The following is a 24,518-nucleotide window of genomic DNA, read 5'->3' as shown; positions in this document are numbered from 1 at the left end:
GCTGTAGAAACTCTTGCTATCTGTTTTTATATTTTTTGCTAGTTTACTTTCATAATTATCTTCCCTTTCTTAATTAATCTTTTAGTTATTGTTTGCTGGCTTTTAAATGCTTCCCAATCTTCTATCCTCCCACTAGATTTGGCTACTTTATATGCCCTTGTTTTCAGTCAGATGCCATCCTTTATTACTTTACTAAGCTATGGATGGCTGTCTTTTCTTTTACTCCCTTTTTCCTCAGTGGAATATATTTATCTTGAAAGATGTGAAATATCTCCTTGAATGTAGACCACTGTTCTTGTACCATCTTACACGTTAATCTTTTTTCCCCCCAGTCCACTTTAGTCAATTCTACTCTCATGCCTTCATAGTCTCCTTTATGTAAGCTCAGTACGCTGGTTTGAGATACAACTCTCTCACCCTCAAACTGAATTTGGAATTCAACCATATTATGGTCACTCATTCCAAGGGGATCCTTTACTAGGACATTTTTTATTAATCCTGTCTCATTACACAGGACCAGATCTAAGATTGCCTGCCCCCTGGTTGGTTCAGTTACATACTGCTCAAGGAACCCGTCCCTAATACACTCTATGAACTCTTCCTCAAGGCTGCCATGCCCAATTTGATTAGTCCAGTCAATATGAAAGTTAAAATCCCCCATGATTATAGCTTTTCCCTTATTACAAGCCCCAACTATTTCCTGATTTATACTCCAACCAACAGAGTTGCAACTGTTAGGAGGCCTATAGACTACACCCACTAGTGACTTCTTCCCCTTATTATTCCTCATCTCCACCCAAACTGTTTCACTATCCTGATCCTTTGACCCAATATCATTTCTGACTATTGCAGTGATTCCATCCTTGATTAAAATGGCAACCCCCACCTCCCTTTCCTTCCTAATTGTCAAATACCCTTGTATGTTTAGTTCCCAGTCATGATCATCTTACAGCCATGTTTCCATAATGGCCACCAGATCATACCCATGTGTAGTTATTTGTACCGTCAACTCGTCTATTTTGTTACGAATGCTGTGAGCATTCAGATAAAGAACTGTCAAATATGTTTTTTGACAATTTATTCCTGCTTTTACCCCTTTTACTACTTTAACTTTATTATACATTCTGTCCCTGACACACACTGGTTTTTAATTTCCCCACTGCTACCTTGCTCTATTGCCTTCTCCGGTCATTTTTATTTTTCGCTCTCTTAAAACCTCCCCCCCCACTAATTAGTTTAAAGCCCTCTCTACAGCCCTAGTTATTCAATTCGCCAGGATTCTAGTCCCAGCACTGGCCAAGTGAAGTCCGTCCCAACGGAACAGCTCTCTCCTGTCCCAGTACTGATGCCAGTGTCCCAAGAAGCAAAACCCATTACTCCCACACCAGTCTTTGAGCCACACATTTAACTCTAATTTTATTTACCCTAGCCAAATTTGCACGTGGCTCAGGTAGTAATCCAGAGATTATTACCCTTGTGGTTCTGCTTTATAATTTGGCCCCTAGCTGCTCAAATTCCCTCAGCAGAACCTCTTTCCTTGTCCTATCTATGTCATTGGTACCAACATGGACCACGACAACTGGATCCTCCCCCTCCCACTCCAAGTTTCTCTCCAGCCCAGAGGAGATGTCCTTAACACTGGCACCGGGCAGACAACACAGCCTTTGGGACTCGCACTCTCGGCTGCAACGAACCCTATCTATCCCCCTAACGATACTATCCCCTACCACTACAACATTTCTTCTAACTCCCCCCACTTGAATGGCCCCCCGCTCCACGGTGCTGTGGTCAGGTTGCTCATCCTCCCCGCAGTCCCCGCTTCCATCCTCACAGGGAGTAAGAGCCTCGAACCTGTTGGACAAGAGCAAGGGCTGTGGCTCCTCCAACACTACCTCCTGGATCCCCGTACCTGCCTCACTTCTAGTCACACCATCCTGTCCCTGGCCACGGACTACATCTGAATTAATTAATCTAATTGGTGTGACTACCTCCTGAAACAGAGTCCAGGTAACTCTCCCCCTCCCTGATGTGTCGCAGTGTTTGAAGCTCAGACTCCAGCTCATCAACACGGAGCCGGAGTTCCTCGAGCAGCCAACACTTACTGCAAATGTGGTCACCGTTTACATCAATGGTGTTCACCAGCTCCCACATATTGCAGCAGAAACACATCACCTGCTCTCCCATTCTATGTAATTAATTTCTTCTGAATTCCCCATTTGATTTCTTGGTGACTATCTTATATTGATGCTGTAGTTATGCTCTTCCCCACAAGTGGAAACATCTCTGTATCCACTATCAAAACCTTTCATAATTTTAAAGACCTCTATTAGGTCACCCCTCAGCCTTCTTTCTCCCCACCCCCACCCCCACCCCGCCAGAGAAGAGACCCACCCTGTTCATCCTTTCCTGATATGTATAACTTCACATTTCTAGCATCCCTGTAAATCTTCTCTACACCCTCTCCAGTGCCTCTATCCTTTTTATAATATGGCGACCAGAACTGCACACAGTACTCCAAGTGTGGTCTAACCAAGGTTCGATACAGGTTTAGCATAACTTCCCTACTTTTCAATTCTATACCTCTAGAAATAATCCCTAGTACTTGTTTTGCTTTTTTTTAAATTATAAATGGCCTTGCTAACTTGTGTTGCAACTTAGTGATGTGTGTATTTGTACTCAGAGATCCCTTTGTTACTCTACCCCACCCAGACTCCAAGTAATGTGACCTCCCTATTCTTCCTACCAAAATGTAATACCTCACATTTATCTGTGTTGAACTTCATTTGCCAATATGCCCATTCTGCAAGTTTATTAATGTCCTCCTGTAATTTGTTGCAGTCTTCCTCAGTATTGACTATCCCCCCAAATTTGGTGTCACCTGCAAATTTAGAAATTGTGTTTTTGATTCCAAAGTCTAAATCATTAATGCAAATTGTGAACAGTGGTCCCAGCACTGATCCTTGTGGACCACTACCCACGTTCTGCCACTGAATAGTTACACTTTACCCCTACTCTCTGCTTTCTGTCCTGAAGCCAGCTAGCTATCCATTCTGCCACTTGTCCCCTGACTCTGCATTCTCTGACCTTGTTCATCCATCTATTATGGGGTACCTTATCAAAGGCCTTTTAAAAATCTAGATAAATGACATCTACTGCATTACCATTGTCTACTCTCTCTTACCTCTTCAAAAACTTCAATGAGGTTGGTCAAGCAAGACTTTCCTTTTTGAAATCCATGCCAACTATTCCTTATATTTTTGGTTTCTAGAGGTTCTTCTATTTTCTCCTTTAGTAGGGATTCCATTATTTTTCCTACCACCAATGTTAAGCTGACTGGTCTATAATTCCCTGGACATGTTCCATCCCCCTTCTTGAATATAGGCATTACGTTAGCTATCCGCCAGTCCTCTGGCACTACACCTTTTTCCAACAAATTATTGAATGTGTAGTAATGCCTCTGCTATCTCTTCCCTAGATTCTTTCAAAATGCGTGGATGCAAAAATAGGGGTTTTTATCCTCTGAGCTTGATTAGTTTATTTAATATAACCCCTCTGCTTTTTTTTTGCACTTATTTCATTACTAATCTCATCATCCAATGTCATGTCCACCTGTCCCATCTCCCTGGTAAATACTGAAGCAAAATAATTATTTAATATTTCTGCCAGCTCTCTATCGTTACCTGTGGTATTATCCTGTCTATCCCTTAATGGCCCTAGTCCCATCCCAACCTTCCTTTTTTTTAATGGATGTGCCTGTAAAATATTTTACTATTTTGTTTTATGTTCCTCAATGATTTAATTTCATAGTTCCTCTTTGCTTTCCTAATTGTTTTGACTTCTCTCCTATTCTCTTCATATTAGTGAACCAGATGGGTTTTCACAAGTCCGATGCTAGGTTTTTATTCCAGATTTATTTAACTGAATTTAAATTCCCCAGCTGCTGTGGTGGAAGTTGAACTCTTGGCTCCAGTTAAAGGTTGAAAAACCAGCCCTACTTCTAGTTTAGATCCCTTTCAGTTTCACAGCAAAACCACCAAATACAAAATATTTCACTCAAGTGCACATTTTCCAAAACAGGAGTCACTTCATCTTTTAGGTCTCTAAACAATGATAAAGATAAAAGGTCAAGAACAAGAGACCAACTAGTAATTAAAGTAAGCAAAGTACCTGTAATACTCTTTACTGAAAAGAATGTTAATAACCAAGTAGTACCTCACAGAAGGCTTCCTCTGTCACCTCTGGAGGAGCATTGAAGTAATGTAGGACATTGCTTGGGTGCTGGATTCGGTTCTTGCTGGCTTGCTCGGGAGTGGTGAAGCGATTGTTTCTGGAGCCAGAGAAATCCTTGAAACTGCAAGAGCCATCTTCAAGCTCATATGACTGACCAGCCATTATAGCCTGCTGCTTGGACACGCTGGATAGGAAAAAAACTAGTACATCAGTAAGCACAAACATTTCCAAACACAAGCCCCTTTGCTGCATACAATTGCATCCTCCTTTCATGGAGGACCTGCCTCCCCACACTAAACAGCTGACAATTTTTACCATCTTTAGTGACTGTACCAAGCAGGTACTAGCATTGCAGTTATACCCAGCCCAACAGGCTGAACGATCAAACGCCCTGGCTGAACGGTTCTCGCCAACCTCCCAAAGGGACTTCGCCAGGAATTAGGATGGAAGCCTCAACAAAGCCTCCATACTTGTACTTCAAATCAATCCAATTTGGAAGATACTCTCCAGGTCCTTCACCAGTGCTGACAAGACCTCCATCCCAGATCGCAGAAGGGATCTGATCTTAGTCAACCCAAGGGTTTGCAGTGCCAACCTGCCGCTCAGTTATCCCTTCCACACATTACTTGTAACATCTTAAATATAAGATCAAATTGTCCAAGGTTACTAGCACTTAGCAGATCTCAAAACATGGATCAGACTAGGATCTCCCACTCCCAGCTGGTGGCAGCTCCCAATTTTCACACTTTTGCCTTGAACTATTGTGCAACGACACAACTTTTAACCAAGCACGCATTTTAAAGATAAAATACCACACTCAGCTTCTACAAGGGAATCAAGATAGGAGTGAAACGCCGGAAGGGTTTTGGCAGTCAAAGCACTGATCCAATTCCAGTTATTCCTTGAAGTTATGAGAAGTGATCAGTTGGCCCCAATGTTCCCTCCCCCTCTACTTTCCCATACAAATTTCAGAAGTTGGCACCTACCAAACATTTAATTTTTGGTCAAACATGTAAGTATTATTCAAGTGGCTGATGGCACGATCCACAGCGAATCCATCGCCCATCTCTACCATGGCAGCGCCTGGCTTACTCTTCATGAATTTCACCTGAATAAGCAAGGGGGGGAAAAAAAGTTAGTTACTTTGAAAGCACAGGACTAAAGTCACTTAGCTCAATCACCGTAGACTATCCAGTCAATCCCGTTTTTGTACCAAGATAAATTTGCATTGCCGAGATGAAAGCAGTCATAAACCGAATGGCAAAAAGGCATTTACAGTATCATCTATCCAATGAAATAGGGGAAGTTTATTCACATTAATTACATGGCCTCAACTGAAAATCTGAGGAATAGACATTTACATTCTCTCCCTCTCCCAAAAACCACGTACCTTTTCCACATTTCCGTACAAGCAGAAGATGTTGAATACTCGGTCACAATTCATCCTCGAAGGCTCCAACCCATAAACCATCAGCACTGGACTTTCTGCTTGAGGACCATACTCTGGTGGTGGTGGCGGCGGAGGAGGACCATATTGAGGCCCATAGCGTTGACTGGGTGGGCCCCTGTGAGGACCCCCCACTGGCGGTGGGCCTCCCATCCTACGGCGCTCATAATGGGCAGGTGGACCATAATCATCATCTGGATAGTGACTATATCCTCCTTGTGGGGCTCCTTAGGAGGAAATCAAAGCAGATTTAGGAGGCATGCTCGGTTTGAGAAGTTAGCTCGGTGGAAAACTCTCAGTAACTGATCAAGCTACAACGGAGACCAGGTTTGAGAGATTTCCGCCAAGACATTCTGCATTATATAGTGAGTCATACTGCCGCTCACCAGCTGACAGGAACTGTGCCCACACAAGGTAGGGTAAAGACAGTGGCAATTCTTCAGTGATTGAGGGGGATAGGCTGTTCCCTGTACAAATTCCAGATATACCACAAGGAGTGCTCCCAAGCAAAAACATTCAGCATTACTAACCAGAGCGCTGGTTGACTTCTATCTGATGGCACATGTGCTGAGCTATGCCATGCCATGTCGGATTCCCTGTTCAGTGCCAAGTCAACCAATTCCAGCTGTAGCATTACTATCATTGGCCTGGTCACAAGAACAAAGGAGATGCCAAAAACCAAACTGATCGCCAGTGAATTCACTCCCATTGGCGGCTATCCAGCAACCCTGCTGCGAGTATTGTACCTCAAAACAAGGGCAGGATCAAGTGCACCAGCCAAGGTTACAGGTGAATGGTCACTTGGGCAGCAGACAACATACTAAACGAATCACAAATGGCACCCAACAGAAATCACCACATTAAAGTGGGGAAGGGGGGGGGGAAAAAAAAAATCAAATACTTTTTCTCTGAACCTTTTCCAAAAGGGAGGGAAAAAAAATTAACTATCGAGTAAATCAAGATAGCCTTCATGGTCAGCCAGGCACATCACGCCCCCGCACCAGCTCCAATTCTCACCGTACTCAGATGGATGATCGCCGAGCAAGGCTGGTTGCCGCTGTCGCTTGTTAGGATCTCCTACAAAAGGGGTGCGGGAAAATAAAGTTAAATTCATTTCCCAAGCTACCAATGGCACCCAAAATAAATTACAACAGAAAAGTCACAGAGCAAATATTGAAGAGGAGAATCAGCACTCAGTACATTAAGAGTATTACAAATTTTTTTCCAACAGTACAGAGATACATATTTAAGACTTTGGCTTTGAATTTTATACAACAGTGTAATCTAACAAATCTATTGCCACAAAGGTTCAAGCATAAAAAGGTCTACTTACAGCCAGAGTTAGAGAACAACGTCCATGTGCACAAAATTTCTGCATTTTTTCCTTACCACCCAATGCTTCAACAGCAACTTATTGCAGTTTTGAAAGATGGCGCCCCAAACATATGCTTCAACCCTGCATTACACGTTTTACAGCAATGAATAGAAATTTTTACAAAGGCAGTACTAGCTTCTAACAATTGCATCTAGCAACAATTTCTTAAAACGTTCACAGTTCAGGTAAAAGAGATTCTTCACAGATGTCAAATGGTTCAAGTAAAAAGTTGTGAATATGAAAACCCAGTGTTCCTCCATGTCGCTCTCCTGAAAGTAGTGTTGGATGTGTTGGTCTTGGGCTTTGTGGTAACAAGGCTTACTTGGGAAGGATCTGTGTACATCTCCCACATAGGTGTCCAAAATGAAGTAGTGTACCATTGGTAATGTATCATTTGTGCAGCAAAATGGCTGTACTGATGTGCCTCACACAATGTGTCTCTTATCCCTCCTGTTGAAGCTGCATGTTGCCGAGTATCATCTGTTTATGGCAGATGTCTGAATGTTCTCTGAAATGTAGGAATGTAGAAAACGGGTGTTTCGGCAGGTTGGGTTGACTGGTGGAAGGAACTCGGCATGTACTTCAAGTGCGCTGTATGAATGCACTCGTCTTATGACGAAAACTCCTCTAAAGCAAAGTGAGGGAAAAACCCGAGACAATTCTGTATCAGTTCACATGAGGCAGTGTTTTTGACCTTTTATTTGAAGAAATCTTGAAAATGAAAGCGTTACATCTCTTGCGAATATGCCTCATTTTGTCTGCCTCCATTACCTTCACTTCAGAAGTCTAGGAAAATGGTGGTTTGCCTCACAGTATGTAAGTCATGGCATGTCGTATCGTTGTGGCTGCAGGGTAATCTTGGGTCAATGTATGACACTCGATGTATTGGACCAGGTTTTTGTTCTTGTTCAGTAAGGAAAGAATTCTGCTGGCTTCTCCAGAAAGATCTGCCTATTACTGCTGCAGTGTGTGCCCTTACCCAGCAAATGGTTTGATTATATAATGCAAGAGCAGAGTTTAAAATTAACTTGACTACTAGCACAGTTCAACATTTAACCAAAATAAATCATTCCTGTTTGCTTTATTTCAATCATACACAAATAGCCACAGCTGAACATCTTTAAAGGCTCCGAACGCACCAGATTCACATCAAAAAGATATCTGCAAACTTGCTAGAGTTGCTGTTAATTTTAAGCTATGCATATTTGGTTTCCCCAAATAGTGGGTCACACATGTGTACCCCATTTTTAAAGGCATTATATAATAGCAATTCTGCATTAGATGTGCTCATTACAGGTGAATAGTGCACTGCACGTACAATCTTCATTACACCCAAATAGAACTCTACTGTGCATTAAATGAAGGAATCCCATGAAGTAATTATACAAGATTGGTTAAATACATGCTGCTGCAATTTACAGTCACCATTTGGGCTGCCAAAATCTCAGGTTTGACTTTCCGCTTTTGTTCAATGAAAATGATGAATTACATTGGGGCACTGATTAAAACATACCCATCTTAACATTAAAACCCACGCACATGACCACTGCAATTAGAAGAGAACCATGGGTTGGGCTAAGAAGCCACTTTGCCACGATGTGAACTAGCAGCATGTCTCCCAACCTCACTCAATGGCAACTTCCAACATGCACATCAGGTAATACACTGGGTGGGCAGTCAGTCATTAAAAGTATTCTGTAATTGGCATCGGAGTCAGTAACATAAAATCAGGGTGGATTCAAAAGCTAAAATCAGACGTTAAAACAGCTCGACTTACAAAAAGTCAAGATAGTTAAACACCAAGTTCTATTTTCACTTACTTGGCAATTGGTAACCAAATTAAAAAACCTCATCCCAAAAAACACACCTCCCAGTGACTACTATTGAGAGCAGCCACAGCAGAAATGCTGTTACTCCATATATTGCCCTGCATTGAAGCTTAGTGATTAACTTCATACACAGAAAAATGAGGTTAAATGAAATTTGCTCAACTCTTTAACCCAAGTGCATACAAATGAGGAACAATGCCAAATTAGCAAAATAAAGTCTTCCCGCCCCATCCTTGGGAGAGTGGAGGATTTCCAGGTGCTTCAGTGAGGCAGTGGAAGGCTTTTCACAAACCAAGATGCTCTGTGCTCAACACAAAACACACCCAAAGGCCACTGCTCCTTTAAAGGGCAAAGTAATGGGCAAGATTTATAGCACCAATTTAACAGAAACCATGTCCAGGACATCTGGCTGCAGAAAATGAATACACCTCAGTGCCTGCAGTTTAGAGAAGGATACACAGCGATACGAAGCCAGTTAGCAATTAGCTGGAGCCAGCGGCTTTGCTACAAACTTTGTGGGGGAAATTTTAGGTTCTATCACCTAAATTCAGATCTTTACGTCCATTCCAGAGGTGTTCAGAGAGTCTATGCTTTGGGTGCAGTCCACAAAAAAAAGTCAATGCAGACACTGCAATAACTACGTACACCGCCAGCCCACCAAGTGGAACGGACGTATCGATCGCCAGGAAAGTCAAACCTTGTTATGGGGTGTGCAAAAGATGAAAAACTTCCAGCAACATTCTGCTTTGACACACACAAGTGCAGTCACAGTGTAAGGAGTCAGTTTGAAGTCAGAAAATATTTTAGACACAGGCCCCCTCACCCAGCAAGCACATTATAATTGAAGCTGCATGCCACCACAAACCCTCACTGAAGAGTTTTAAACTCACAGATTACCCATTACAGAAATCCCTCGGGGAAATATGAAAGCTTACACAAGTGGCACGCAGCAGTTATGATCAAGTAGAACATTCAGGGAACACCAAATGTAAATAATGTGTTAAACGGGGGCACAACTCCCAACAGGCCCTTAATTGCCCATTTATAGCTCTGGAACACTGTGCATTGTGCTGGTTGCTTCACACCTGTCCAACCACATTCTAGGTGATCAAGTCACAAGTCACCCTTTCAGAACACACTTTACCGAAGAAAATAAAACTGCTGCAAAGATCAAGTAGTTCTACACAGCAAAGAGCAGAGGGTTGGAGCAAAGCACTTCAATGAAAAGCTGCATTGTCTTGTAATCTGGATTTCATTTGAATAGAATGTCTTCTGCAAAGCAGATTAGAAAAAAAAAGGAAGCTTCATTTGTAAATGGGATGGAGATCAAGGCTTTGATGGGAGGCCATCTTAGATTGGGTTACAAAAACATGCTTCACACCCATTTAAGATTTTACTGGCTTTCAGGGAATAATTCTCCTTCCGTGCATGTGTACGTAGTCATAATAGAACCTCTGATCAGCACTACCACTCTGCCAAAAAGCCCTTTGTGATCAACTAGTTTGTGTTACTGTTAGATGAATGCAGCTTATGGGGCAGCTATTTAGTGCAAAAAGACAAGCTGCATAGATTACTTTAAATTTTGCTGTTTAGCAGCACTTTCTTTATAGGCTTGTTCCGGAAATGTGGACGACACGGTCAAGTCAGGATTTATTGCCCATTCCTAGTTGGCCTGAGACCGAGAGCCATGTGTCTGCTCTCCTAGTCCAGTGCCACAACCACTAGGTTACTATACCCATGGCATATTGGTAAGATTCAAGATCTGGTCTTCATTTTGTCATCCTGGCCATTGGTTTCCACTCATCTCCTTCTGTAGTAACACTTGATGACATTTCAAACCAGCACCAGAAAATAACAAAGTTCCAACCTACACATGTACTTTCAATGATTCCGAAACCTTAATCCAGACAATTCTGAATCATTGATAATATTTTTTAAAAAGACTCAGTCCTGGAACCAGCCGTGTCACTGGGATTTCAAATGGGTTTTTAAAAAATGTACTCGTGTGGATCGAATTTGTTCCATTCAGAGAGGGGGAAGGCCGTAAAAATTAATCCAAAATTCAGCCTTGAATTGCAGCATTGGAGGTTACTTAGAGGTGCTAAATGGGATGGGAAAGGTAAAGGCTTTAAAGTAAATGCCATGGGGACAGAGGCAAACTAGTTAAGAGGCAAATTTAGAGATCGACAGATCAACCACATGGAATGGACACATGGAGAGTAGTGGGAGTGACAACCCCCGTAACCATTTAACAACCCGATGCAGCAATGGAGAGGGTGGTAGAGACACTTAGTTTATACTATCCAGAAAGAACCCAAGATGGGCCAAATAATCTTGCCAATCTGTAATTATCTTGACGTGGAATAGGCAGCTGGAACAACTCCACTGTGAACGTGACCACTACCCAGTGAAGTATAGCAAAAGATACAAAACCAGTGATTCTGCAAGATCTCACTCCCTTCATTTCAAAAAAGCCCCCTCTATTCAAGTTTCAGAAACTCAGTCAAAAATCACATCCTGCAGTGCAATTATCCAATTCTAAAAGCAAGGAGCCCCAATAGCCTCACTAAACATGCTGGCTTCACAACCAGAATATTGAAAGTGCCACCAACTCCTGCTAATCAAACCCAGACCCAACAGCTACATTTTGGGCGAGATGAGGAGCTGTATTAGGTTTTGGCAACAGAAGGAAAAGCAGTTAGCTGCTACAAATATACCACCCTGGAATCACAGTGCAGGTAGCTGCTGGGGATAAAAGCATGTGAATAACCTTGCCTTGCTGATCAAGTTAAAGAAAACCCACGTACACAAGAGGAGACAGTGCATTTCAAGTGGAGAAACGAGTGTGCACTGACTCAAATTTGAGCTTGCTCACGCTCAAGGTGGATCTACACCCAGAAGTCCCATCTAACTGAAAAGCAGGACATCTAAAACACACCCCACCTTTACAGGTGTGCAGCTATCCAAGCCAGGGCCCCACATTTACTGTGCAGTCGTCAAGAACTGCCACCTTCCGCCCCACCCCACCAACCAAATAAAAAAATGTTTAAAAGTGAAAGCTGAAACACAATTTCAGGTTAAAAATAGAAACATTGTGCCATGCAACAAAGCTACCCCAATCATATTAAAACTTGCCGGCAGCCGAATGGATGATTAAAATAGCCAAAATGCACCTAGTCTTGCCCAAGTGCTTGCCAGTTGAGCTAGTCTCAGCTTCCACATCCATCAAATTCACTGGGAATGAAAGCGATACACCAAAGTAGGAGCCCACCACCATAAGACGGGGCAATCAGTTGTTAGAAGTCTATGTGGTGCAGAATTCCAATGTTGCTGGAAGCTTTTCTGAATTTTATTAACTGACAGCACCAAAGTTATAACCGTAAAATATGGTGTAGGGTTAGATGCAAATGCAATTTGCAAACAAAAGTGGGAATGTGTCAAATTTAAAACATTAAGAAATTAATTGTGCATTCATTAAATTTATATTACCTTGTCCGCCCAAATTAGGATTGGTATAGTCCCAAGTGTCCTGATCATTTTTGAAGACATTCAAACGAGTAGGCTATAGAGTGGAATTCAAATTAAATTAGTTCAATGAATTGAGCAAGCAAATATCCGCCTTCCAGTTAACAGCCATGATCCGAGCCAAAAAAACTAATGCAGTGTCCTTGTGCAACATAAAGTAAGCTCAGCATCACCTCCGTGCACACACTGCTGAGTGACAGACCAAACTGCGAACAAATTACTAATACCTGCATACTACAGGTACTCCATATACATATATAATCCTAACCTGCCCTCTTGAGCATCCCTGATTATAATCACTCAACCTTCGGTAGCCGTGCCTTCTGCTGCCTGGGCCCCAAGCTCTGGAATTCCCTGCCTAAACCTCTCCGCCTCTCTCTCCTCCTTTAAGATGCTCCTTAAAACCTACCCCTTTGACCAAGCTTTTGGTCACCTGCCATAATTTATCCTCATGTGGATCGGTGTCAAATTTCTTGTCTTAAAATACTCCTGTGCAGCGCCTTGGGATGTTTTACTACGTTAAAGGCGCTATATAAATACAAGTACAGGAAACTTTGGTTTATCCGGAGGTTATATGTCCGGAAACCTCGATCGAACGGCAGAAATCGGCAGCCGTTTTGGTTAGTTTTTTTTCTTCTCCTAGCATTTTTTAAAAATAAAAACAGTCAGGCTCTGGAAAGCATCTCTGTAGCTTAGCAACAGCTTCAGAGATGTTTACAAGCTGTTGCTAAGCAACAGTGTTTGTTGTCAGATACGGAGATGAAAACCTCCGTATCCTTCAACATTAGCGCTGGTCTGTCCGGAAGTTTTGATAGATCAGCAGCAGCTCGGTCCCGTCGGTGCCGGATATCGCCAAGTTTCCTGTAGTTGTTGTAATATTGCTTTCTCAAAAGATAATTTAAGTAGAGGCTTAAGGCTTTCTAAGCGTGGTACTGCATTTAGATCTCCCCAAATTGCTCTTGCAACACCTTAAGACTTCAGAAATGGCATTTTCAGCATATAACTGAATTTCAGCCTCAACACCTCACTTCACTACAAGTCAGTTCTCTTTAGCACTCATTGGTCAGTATGTTGAATTTGGCAGGCAACTTACCTTTGCATACTCAATCTTCAAAGTACAACATCCAGAGTAAATGTCTGCTCCATTGAGGGATGCTTTTGCTCTCTGAGCACTCTGCACAGAGTCAAATGTGTCTCAAGTTAAGGTAAACAAAGGTTAAATAGAAAGCACGCCAGTTGCCTACCAATCACTAGCGTTTGATCAAAGGATAAGACACTGCAAACACAAGCGTTGATATATCCCATCAGCTGTTACAATGAAGCTATCCCTCTCTTCTACTCCCAGCAAGAACCTATTAAAAGCTTTGTGGCCAGTTACGTTATTGGTATTTAAGAAAGGTTGTACCTTTGATTAGAACTTCAGTAAAACAAAATTAGAAAAACGTCCCAAAGTGCTTCACAGTCAAAGGAGTTATTAGATGGGGTGACCAAAAGCTTGGTGTAAGAGGTGGCCTTGAAAAAGGTTTCAAAGAGAAACGAGAAGCTATGGGGGTGATTGTTGGGGTTCCAAAGAGAGGGGTCTCATCAGCTGATACGCTGGTGCCAATAGTGGAGCGAAGAGGGTGTGTACAAGAGGCCAGTCAGAAGAACAGAGAGTTGAGAGAGGAGGGGGGGGGGGGGGGGGAGAGAGAGAGAGAGAGAGAGGACTGCAGAGATAATATGGGGCATGGCTGCAAGAGGATTTAAACACAAGGATAAGAATTTTAAATGAGGCATTTAGGCATTTGGGGATTAGGAGCCCATGTAGGTCAGCATGGCAGAGGTGATGGATAACTGAGACTTTTGGGGGGGGGGGGGGGGGGCTGCAGTTTTTTGGATGAGCTGGTCTGCAAAGTTCAGCCAAAGGCAGGTGGGCTGAAGCCAAGGTGGAAAGAGGCACGGTTGTGGGAACAGGCAGCCATAAGCTCACCTCAACATCAAATAAGAGGTGGAGGCCGAGAACAGTCTGGTTCAGCCGGAGACAGTGGGCCGGGACTAAGCGGGGGGAGGCCAAAGTCTTTCTTCTTGGCTAAAGAATATTGCTACTCATCCAAGACTGGGATGTTGGACAAGCAGTCAGACGACAGACAGTGAAAGGGTCAAGTAGAACATAGGCCTACATGTGGAATCAGACACCATGTTTCTGAATTTTGGGGGGGGGGGGGGCAGGATAGATCCAGGCCCCTCCCACTTTCCATTCTTCAACCACCCAAATAACTTATCTCCTCACCCCTCAATCCCCTGCTTAAGCTGCAACTCAACAAATACAAACCCAGCATCTGGTGCAGCCAAACTGCTGATCCAGTCACACACTCCAGTTCATTTATTTGCAACTATCACGAGTCAGCCAAATGTGCCTATTAGGGATTTGGTGAAAGCAGAATCTGAATGGAACAGCAAATTCCTTCAAATGCTTTCTACACACATTCCCTCCCATGTTCAGCGTTAGCACTGAAAAGGATATTCCACCATTGCCTGGACTCCATTCTTCCGAAATATTACGATCCTTTGCACAGGTCCACATGGATTGCATATAGTATACAAAACATCCTGAAAGATAAAAAAAAAAATCGATTTGTCACAAGGGGTTTAGAATAATGCATTCACTCAACTTTGCCCCTCCCCCACCAAACCAGCATTTGGGAGAGCAAGGGGGAAAAAGACCCACGACGATAGAAACCCATGTTGAGGCAAAACCCCCAAATCTCTCCTCTCTCTCCCCCCCCCCCCCCCCACTACTTGATTATATCCTTCCCAGCTCTGAGGAATCCTTCAGTGTCATATGGATCAGAGTAAAATACATACAGTAAAGCTCACGCTGACTAAGTGTATTAAAACAGATCATTTTCAGGAAGATTTCACAGTTTATAATCTTCAAAACCAACACTCACTTCACCTTGCTCTGGATTGCCCACACCACACAATGCTGCAATAAATTAAAGTGACGCACCGTTGTAACCGGATAGATGGGGTTCATCACGGTGAAGAGCAATATGTTGTTCACATTTCTGGAATCATCAGAGTCGCCAGGCCTGGAAATTTTCTGACTGGTAGAGTAGTTCACAAAGGCAGGCTGGGCGCCTACGTAGATCTGGCTTTCAACTGCAAAGTTCACGCAGGCACATGCGCCATTCAGATCCTCAAACTCCACCAGCGCCTGCCTCTTCTTGGGCATCATCACCACATAGCTGCAAACCCCCCAAAAAATTGACATTAGCTTTCTGTACAACGTGTGCACTTATCTTTTTAAACAAGGAGCACTCTGCTCGCACTGCATACCAGAGTTCAACATTTTCCAATAGCTTCACCCCTTACCACAGCTTGGAGTCATGATCTATGCAAGCCCAAGATGTAGCAAAACCAAAGTTCTAGAACCGAGTTCAGCTATACCAGAGTGCCATTAAGAGTTAAGCCTGCACAAGTAGGCAGAAACATTTTCCAAGTACTGTGTTAAAAAAAAAAAAAAAAAAAAAATTTTCACACCAGCTTGTACATCCACCATTGCAGTTATCTAGAAAATTAGGACCAACAGCTCCGAAAGCAATGATTAGCAAATCTGGATATTAAACATGAAACAGCAGTTCCTAGGTTTCATATCTCAAAAGGTCAATTATGTAACTGTCTTCCAAGTGTGAATGCCTGAAATGGTGCTGTCCAAGAAATAGGAAACAACTTATGCCAATAATGGAAATTCAAGTAGGAATATACGTTAGCTGACGAGCAAGTGCTCAGAATACTGGGCAGCTAAAAGTGTCGCCACAATTTCAGTGATGTGCAGTGAGTGTCAGTGAAATTTCTGTAGTCAAAAAAGACTTGCATTTCTATAGCGCCTTTCACAACCTCAGGACGACCCAAAGCGCTTTACAGCCAATAAAGTACTTTTGAAGTGGAGTCGCTGTTGTAATGTAGGAAACACGGCAGCCAATTTGTGCACAGCAAGCTCCCACAAACAGCATTGTGATAATAACCAGATAATCCATTTCAGTGATGTTGAGTGAGGGATAAATATTGGCTAGGACACCAGGGACAACTCCCCAGCTCTTCAAAATAGTGCTGTGGGATCTTTTACATCCACCCGAGAGCAGACGGGACCTCGGTTTAACGTCTCATCCGAAAGACGGCACCTCTGACAGTGCAGCGCTCCCACAGCACTGCACTGGGGTGTCAGTCTAGATTTTTGTGCTCGAGTCTCTGGAGTGAGACTTGAATCCACAACATTCCGACTCGAGAGGCGAGAATGCTACTCACTGAGCCACGGCGGACAAGTGATTAAACTGGGTCGACTTTGCTGCTCATTGCTGAAGTTCAATATGAAAGCCACTGGCACAGGTCACAATCACTGAAGGCATACCTGAAACAGAGAACCTACCAACAAAGCACAGCTGCGATACTTGCAATGTGAAGGAAGCTAAATAAATGTGCGTCATTCCTTTCTACTTCAATTTTTTTTTTTTTTTTTTTTTGCAGCTGGCAATTCATATTATTGCCCAGATATTGATTTAATGAGGCTTCTTCCAGTTTACACAACTGTGGCAGTTCCCCCCACTACGCCCTTGTGGCACAGCATTTATGACCAAAGTAAATGTCAATAATTCCTGCATCTAGAGCTTGGTATCAGCTGCCTCTGGCACTCGAGCGTTAAGACTTCAGAACACTCCCCACTCTGAAATTACAGACATCAACCTCTTTGGCATGTGATGGGTAAAAATGCACCCCCATTGCCCATTCTCCTGTAAAGATTGGTAAGGACCTCAAGCAAAAATACTTGCAAGTATTTCAAACAAGAATTCTTTAATCACTTTCTTGAAAACAAGGTTTAAATTTTACATTTGTTACAAACTTTGTACCATTAAGTTCACAGCTTCCTGGAGAAAGCATTAACAGCCAAAAGGACTTTTGTATTGGGGCAATTTAGTCCGTTTTTTTGATGGCGTACTACTTCATTCTTGCTCGCTACTTGGTTCTGCTCCCCATCTTTTCTGTTAACATTTGTTACATTTTATGAATGAGATCTGAGCCAATGGGCTGCAAGAAATTTGCTTACGCATGAGAGTTTCCAGACAAAGCACTGTGCGCGCATGCGTGTAATTGCACTACCCTGTGATTTGCTATTACCAAGGTTAAACATTTGCCTTTTAATTGGACAAGTCATGCGCTAGTTTTTTTTTAGTTTTTTTATAAATGTTACCTGACAAATGAAGCTAGACACAATTGCCTCTGCCTTGGGGGCAATTAGCTGGATTCATGTCAGTAAGCAGAATGTCAATTCTACTTTAAAAAGTTGAGGAAAGACATGTGCATCTGAGAAACTAGGTCAGTGTAGTTCGTACAATGCTCAGAAGGACTGTCTATGGACAAGAGCAGGGAGACAAAAAAACTGCCCGATTTCCAAGATTGCCCGTTCACCAATTTTTCGGTGTTGCCACTGATGCATGCACCTAGTAACCTCTTGCTGCAAGTTGTATGTGTGAGCGAACAGTAGCCAGTTTGAATAAGTACCTCTACAGCAAGAGATCAGTTGCAAACTTTCAAATATTTCCATCAGGCAAATTGCCATCTTGTCTCAACTCGAGCAGCTTACCTGATGGCACCAAACTCCTGCAGCGCCTCGACAAGGTCTGCCTCCATCACGCCATCAGACAGCCCTCTGACATGTACCACAGGGGAAGGGGACGGTTTGTGAGGATCTTCAAGATAGCTGCCATCCTGTTGCTGCAAGGGAAACGTGACGTTAGACACTATTTAGAAACTGCATTTCCCCCCCCCCCCCAATTTGCCAGCGGGAAAGCAAATGTACTTTCAGAATTTGCCCGCAGCCAAGTGAGATGACCTTTCTACCCACCCCTTTAGTTTAGATACACTTTGCTGTGAATCAATTTTTTTCAGAATTCAGAGCAATAAATATCACTGGTACCCTCGGCTTGCTGCCTCTTTGTCCTCTTTTTAGAGCGAGTAACATACTTGAAGCTTAAATTACCACACAATAAAACACAACCCAAGCACCCTGTCGAAGAAAGCAGGGAACCCACAAATTAGAACAGCTTGCAACAGTCAGATTTGAAATTATGCAGCATCGGGTCAGACCCGTGCCGTGTGTGGTTCTTCACCTCAGGAACATGGGAAGCAAAATCAAGGCCAGGATGACGGTGTTAATGTCTTGTGGTTGGTGGCAACAGTCTCATGCATGCGCCGTCTCAATCCAGTTAGGAATGCCATTACAGCACTACTCCCTAATATAACACTGACAGGCAATCTCACCAACAGGTAACAGAATGCTTTACAATAATGGGTTTTAAATGGTTAAAAGTACTGAAGGCACTAAAACAGAATGTAGAATTATATTTTTAAGATAGAAAGGAAGTAACAGATTTTTAAACTAGTTTTGGGATAGTCACAATTATCAATTTTTGCATAAAAACTGCAAAGCAGTGGTAATCTTGATAATTGGGCATACGAGTCAGGTACGCGATTGGCTTAACATTTAAAAGGTTAGAACTGAAATGAGATTGACGAAATGCAGGAGTTCTGGTTATCACAAATGCACAAGAGGCCAGAATTGGAGGAGCGCAGATGTCTTAGAAGGTTGTGGGGCTGAAGGAGATTACAGAGATAGGGAGGGGGGGCGAGGCCAAGGAGGGATTTAAAAACAAGGATGAGAATTTTAAAATCGAGGCATTGCTCAACCAGGAGCCAATGTAGGTCAGAAAGCACAGGGGGTGATGGGCAATGTTCCCCCTAGTCCTGCGCAGGTCGCTGGAAAAGATACAGCGCATGCACAGCCGCACAAATTTAAAAGGGACGACGCATCAAAAAAGAGGGGGAACAATGGTGATGCGTGAATGGGACTTGGTGCGAGTTAAGATACGGGCAGCAGTTTTTGATGAGCTTAACTTTATGGAGGGTGGAAAATGGGAGTCTGACCAGGAGTGCGTTGGAATAGTCAAGTCGAGGGGCAACAACAGGCACGAGAGCTTTAGCAGCAGATGAGCTGAAGCAGGGGCAGAGTCAGGCAATGTTAGGGAGGTATAAGTAGGCGTTTTAGATATTTAAATTGATTGATGATTTTTCCTAGCACAAAATGTCTCCATGTGTTACTTATTACTGAATAATTAGAATTAATATACTGTAGAATCCACAGGTACATCCAAGCAGAATCCACACATCCCAGTCATGGCTGACCTCATTTCAGAAACAATGATTTGCCTAAGGATGCATCCCAACAGGAAAATATTCTACCTATATGGACAGAAAGGGATGTCTGCCCTGAAGACAATTTGAAGAGCAGATATATACGGAGACTCCATTCAAGACAGACAAAATGTCACTGCATAAAATGAAGTTCTTTAAATGCAAAACTGTACACTTACATACCATGCCTTTGTACTGCACAAACGTGAAAATATTGGCTTCTTGGGGTTGGAGAATTTGTCAAGATTTTAAGACTTGATTTTTTTTTTTTAAGAAAATAAAGCCAAAAATAATCAATTACTCCCAGAACAGCCTAATGCAATGCAGAAAACCAGATTTCTCAAATTGTGCTGGGGTAAGAGAAGACAGCAAAAATGAAAGGAGGGTGAAAAGCAAGTTTCAACTTTACTGAAAAGCTCTGACCGCCATCCATTTTTTGGAGTTAACCAAGTATCACAGCACACAGGGAAACCGGTAACCATTACCAAGTCTTGAACTAGAGCCACACAAGCAAAACACCACCTCTCAAACTGCCTAAAGGCAATTACACACAAAATCCCTCACTACAGTTAACAGCCCAGATTATGTAGTGAACCAATCTGTCCTGCTCCACACCATACTCCCCACCCCTCCTACCAAAGTCCTGATGTAGGTTGGCAAGAACCAAGATGTTCCTATATATCCCAGCAACACCTTCCAGACACCACGTAAGTGCATAGGGAGGGACTATAAACATTCTTAATTTCACTCGCATCAAATGAGTGAACAAAAAAAACACACACGTAGACAAAAGCAATTGACAACTCAGCTTGCCTCGCCACGACACATTCAAGACAAAAAAGCCTTGCATTTCTATTGCACCTTCCACATCCTCAGGATGTCCCAAAATGCTTTTGAACTGTAGTCACTGTTGTAATGTAGGAAACATTTGCACACAGCAAGCTCCCACAAACAGCAATGTGATAATGACCTGTTTTAGTCCAGACTCAATATGGAGTTCAACAACTTCAGATCATAACCTCAGCCCCTATTTTATAATTTTTATCCACACTTTTGGTTTGTGACTTTTCCTTTTTTTTCCCTCTCCCACACGGCAGCTGTCTTTCACTCGGCCAGCACATTTCACACTTCATTTAGAGCCAGTTTGTTTCTTTACCTATCCTATTACTATCTCGTCTCACCTTGAATATCTCTTAATCGCTTCTTTCATCCCCTCCCCCATTTCCCAGCCCCCAAGCTGCCTTTTGTTTCATTTCCTGCCTTTTCTCAGTCCTGACGAAGGGTTTCGACCCAAAACGTTGACTATTTCTCTCTCCACGGTTGTTGCCTGGCCTGCTGAGTTTTTCCAGCATTTTCTGCTGTAGTGATGTTGATTGGGGAATAAATTTTTGGCCAGGATACCACAGATAACGCCCCTGCTCTTCTTCAAAATATTGGCCATGGGATCTAGCTGGAGAGCGCAGACGGGGCCTCGGTTTGAGGTCTCATCGGAAAGACAGCACCTCCGACAGTGCAACACTCCCTCAGCACTGCACTGAGAGCGTCAGCCTGGATTTTGGTGCTCAAGTCTCTGGAGTGGGACTATGAATCCACAACCTTCTGACTCAAGAGGTGAGAGCGCACTACCCACTGAGCCACGGGGGACTGACAGACCAACTGATGTATGAGAGATTGGGTCGATTGGGCTTATACTCGCTGGGAGTTTAGAAGAATGAGAGGGAATCTCATTGAAACTTATAAAATTCTAACAGGATTACACAGACTAGATGCAGGAAGGATGCTCCTGATGGCAGGGGAGTCCAGAACCAGGGGTCACAGTCTAAGGATAAGGGGTAAGCCATTTAGGACAGAGATGAGGAGGAATTTCTTCACCCAGAGAGTGGTGAACCTGTGGAATTCTCTACCACAGAAGGCAGTGGAGACCAATTCATTAAATATATTCAAGAAGGAGTTAGATATATTTCTTAAGGTTAAATGGGGAGAAGGCAGGGACAGGGTACTGAGTTTGGATGATCAGCCATGATCTCATTGAATGGCGGAGCAGGCTCGAGGGGCCGAATGGCCTACACCGCCATTCCAACGCCTGGTCTTCCTCAGGAGATTGAAGAAATTTGGAATGGCCCCCCAGATTCTCACCAACTTCTACCGGTGCACCATCGAGAGTATCTTGTCCGGCTGCATCACTACCTGGTATGGCAACTGCACCGCCATAGACCGCAAGACTCTACAGATGGTGGTGAAAGCTGCACAACATACTATAGGAATTAAACTACCTGCTGTGCAGGATATCTACCCCGAGGGGTGCCGTGGGGAAGACCCTGAGAATCATTAAAGACGTGAGCCACCCCAGCCACAACCTCTTCGCCCTGCTCCCGTCCGATAAGAGATACCGAAGCATACGGTCTTGTACCAGCAGGTTTCGAAACAGCTTCTACCCCCAGGCCATAAGACTCGAACGAATAATTTATTATTGTTTTTATTTATTATTACTGTATTTCTATTAGCATTTTTATCATTGCTATGCCATATTTATATTCCAATGTTGGGAGGACGCGTAAAAATCAACATTTCATTTGTGCAGTACACACATTTGCTGCATATATGACAAAAAATTGAATTGAAATATGTTTCTATGCAGAACTGGGGGCGAAGGCACATTAAAACTAAGAGCCCACATGCGGGAGAGCATAGCATGGGCAACCCAAGGTCGAGTGCGAATGCCACGTCCCAGAACACACGCACACACACACTCTGCCGGCAGCATTCGCCTCCTCTCCCTCTCCTCAAACCCCCACCCCAAGTATTGAACCCGGCTAAAGGCTGCGATGAGCCATCCGGCTAACTGCGCAAGGCCCACGCGGTGCTGTGGGCGGGAGGAGAAACCCTAATGGCGGCGAGCGGGAGGCTGGAGGAAAAGGGACCGCCAACCCAACCCCGGGGAAGTGGGGGGGTGGGGAAATCCACCGCCCTCCAGCACCACAAAAAGGCCGACTGGGCCTCAAGGAACCGCCTTTTGCCGTCGTCAGGACAATGGCGGGCGCTGGGAGTAGGCCGCAGGCCTCTCAGTCGAAGTGGCGCTAGTGAGCCATTTTCCCCGCTTCAAACCCCCCGCCGCGGCGGCCTTTCGGTATTTATCGTCCATCAATCCGGGCCGCTTCCGGCCTCCGATCGCTCTTACTCGGTTGGCATCGTTCTCGGTCCGCTGGCGTTTCGGTGCGCGCCCGTCGTACACCTGCTGCCTGGTCGCCATCTTCTCCTCAACTCCGCCACTCGGAGACAACATGGCGCCCGCCAATAAATAGTCCAGCGGTCGCTCCCCTCTGGCCCCGCCCCCCACCCCGGTCCGCGACCATTGGTCAATCCCGACCAAGCGCCCGCCCCTCCACCTCTCGACGTTCTCCACTCCGATTGGCGCTCCAGGACAAAGCGCCGGCTGCGGCTTCGCACCGATTGGCAGCTGCTGACCAACGCCCGCCCGCTCTCGCCTCCGATTGGCGGCTTGGCGACCACCCAGGGCGCGGGCCGCCTTTTCCCGCACGCCGATTGGTGGGCTGCACGTCGCTCAAGGTAACAAAGTTAGCTCTGTTGGAAAGGTCCCGGCGGAGCGCCATGTGGCCCCTGCACAAAAGGCCAGGACCACTGGTTAGAAACATGGAAGATAGGAGCACGTTAGGCCCCGCTCCGCCATTTAATGAGATCATGGCTGATCATCCAAATTCAGTTCCCTGTTACTGGTGACACTGCATTTTTCTACATCTTTTATTTGGTGATTGTCATCCCCAATAAGACATTAAACAACCAATAAACCGCAAATTAAACCAAATTTAAAGGAAATTTTAACAAATCAAATCAATATTTTGGTTGTGGGGGGGACGGGGGTGATGCAGCATTCCAGTCCCTCCGGTGCCCACCGGTCGCGGAAGGCCTCAAGCGTACCGGCAGAAATCCCGTGTGCTCCACCTCCAGGGACACCCGGGCGCGAACATTACCACGGAAGAGAGGCAGACCCCTGGTTCTGGACTCCCCGACCATCGGGAACATCCTTCCTGCATCTAGTCTGTCTAGTCCTGTCAGAATTTTATAAGTTTCAATGAGATCCCCTCTCATTCTTCTAAACTCCAGCGAGTATAAGCCCAATCGACCCAACCTCTCCTCATACGTCATTCCTGCCATCCCAGGTATCAGTCTGGTGAATCTTCGCTGCACTCCCCCCATGGCAAGAACATCCTTCCTCAGATAAGGCGACAAAAACTGCACACAATACGCAAGGTGTGGTCTCACCAAGGCCCTGTACAACTGCAGCAAGACATCCTTGTTCCTGTACTCGAACCCTCTCGCTATGAAGGCCAACATACCATTTGCCTTCTTAACCGCCTGCTGCACCTGCATGCTTACCTTCAGCGACTGGTGCACAAGGACACCCAGGTCTCGTTGCACTTCCCCTTCTCCCAATCTATTGCCGTTCAGATAATAATCTGCCTTCCTGTTTTTGCCACCAAAGTGGATAACCTCGCATTTATCCACATTATACTGCATCTGCCATGCATCTGCCCAATCACCCAACCTGTCCAAATCATACTGGAGTTTCTCGGCATCCTCCTCACAGCACACACGCCCACCCAGCTTTGTGTCGTCTGCAAACTTGGAGATATTACATCTAGTTCCCTCGCCTAGATCATTAATATATATTGTGAATAGCTGGGGTCCTAGGACCAATCCCTGCGGTACCCCACTAGTCACTGCCTGCCCCTCGGAAAAAGAGCCGTTTATTCCAACTCTTTGCTTCCTGTCTGCCAACCAGTTCTCTATCCAAGTCAGTACCTTGCCCCCAATCCCATGTGCCTTAACTTTACATGCTAATCTCTTATGCGAGACCTTATCGAAA

At 44.2% G+C, this 24,518-nt stretch overlaps 1 protein-coding gene across 1 annotated transcript; it reads right to left on the bottom strand.

The window, feature by feature from the left end:
• LOC147096835 (heterogeneous nuclear ribonucleoprotein L-like) lies at positions 1 to 22,965 on the bottom strand. The gene is made up of 10 exons (XM_085973512.1): positions 22,812 to 22,965; positions 18,027 to 18,157; positions 15,396 to 15,633; positions 14,910 to 14,995; positions 13,500 to 13,596; positions 12,371 to 12,443; positions 6,695 to 6,754; positions 5,621 to 5,904; positions 5,217 to 5,338; positions 1 to 4,414 (listed from the first exon to the last, which is right to left on the bottom strand). The coding sequence occupies exons 1-10, from the start codon at positions 22,914 to 22,916 to the stop codon at positions 4,195 to 4,197; spliced, it is 1,416 nt and encodes a 471-aa protein (XP_085829638.1). The 5' UTR covers positions 22,917 to 22,965; the 3' UTR covers positions 1 to 4,194.
• Positions 22,966 to 24,518: the final 1,553 nt, after the last annotated feature.

This window comes from Somniosus microcephalus, chromosome 34 (genome assembly GCF_052327205.1).
Source record: "Somniosus microcephalus isolate GS21.2 chromosome 34, FLI_Smic_1.0, whole genome shotgun sequence".
In the NCBI taxonomy this organism is placed as follows: Eukaryota; Metazoa; Chordata; class Chondrichthyes; order Squaliformes; family Somniosidae; genus Somniosus; species Somniosus microcephalus.
The sequence above is the reverse complement of the archived record's forward strand: the minus strand, read 5'-3'. Positions and strand labels throughout refer to the sequence as shown.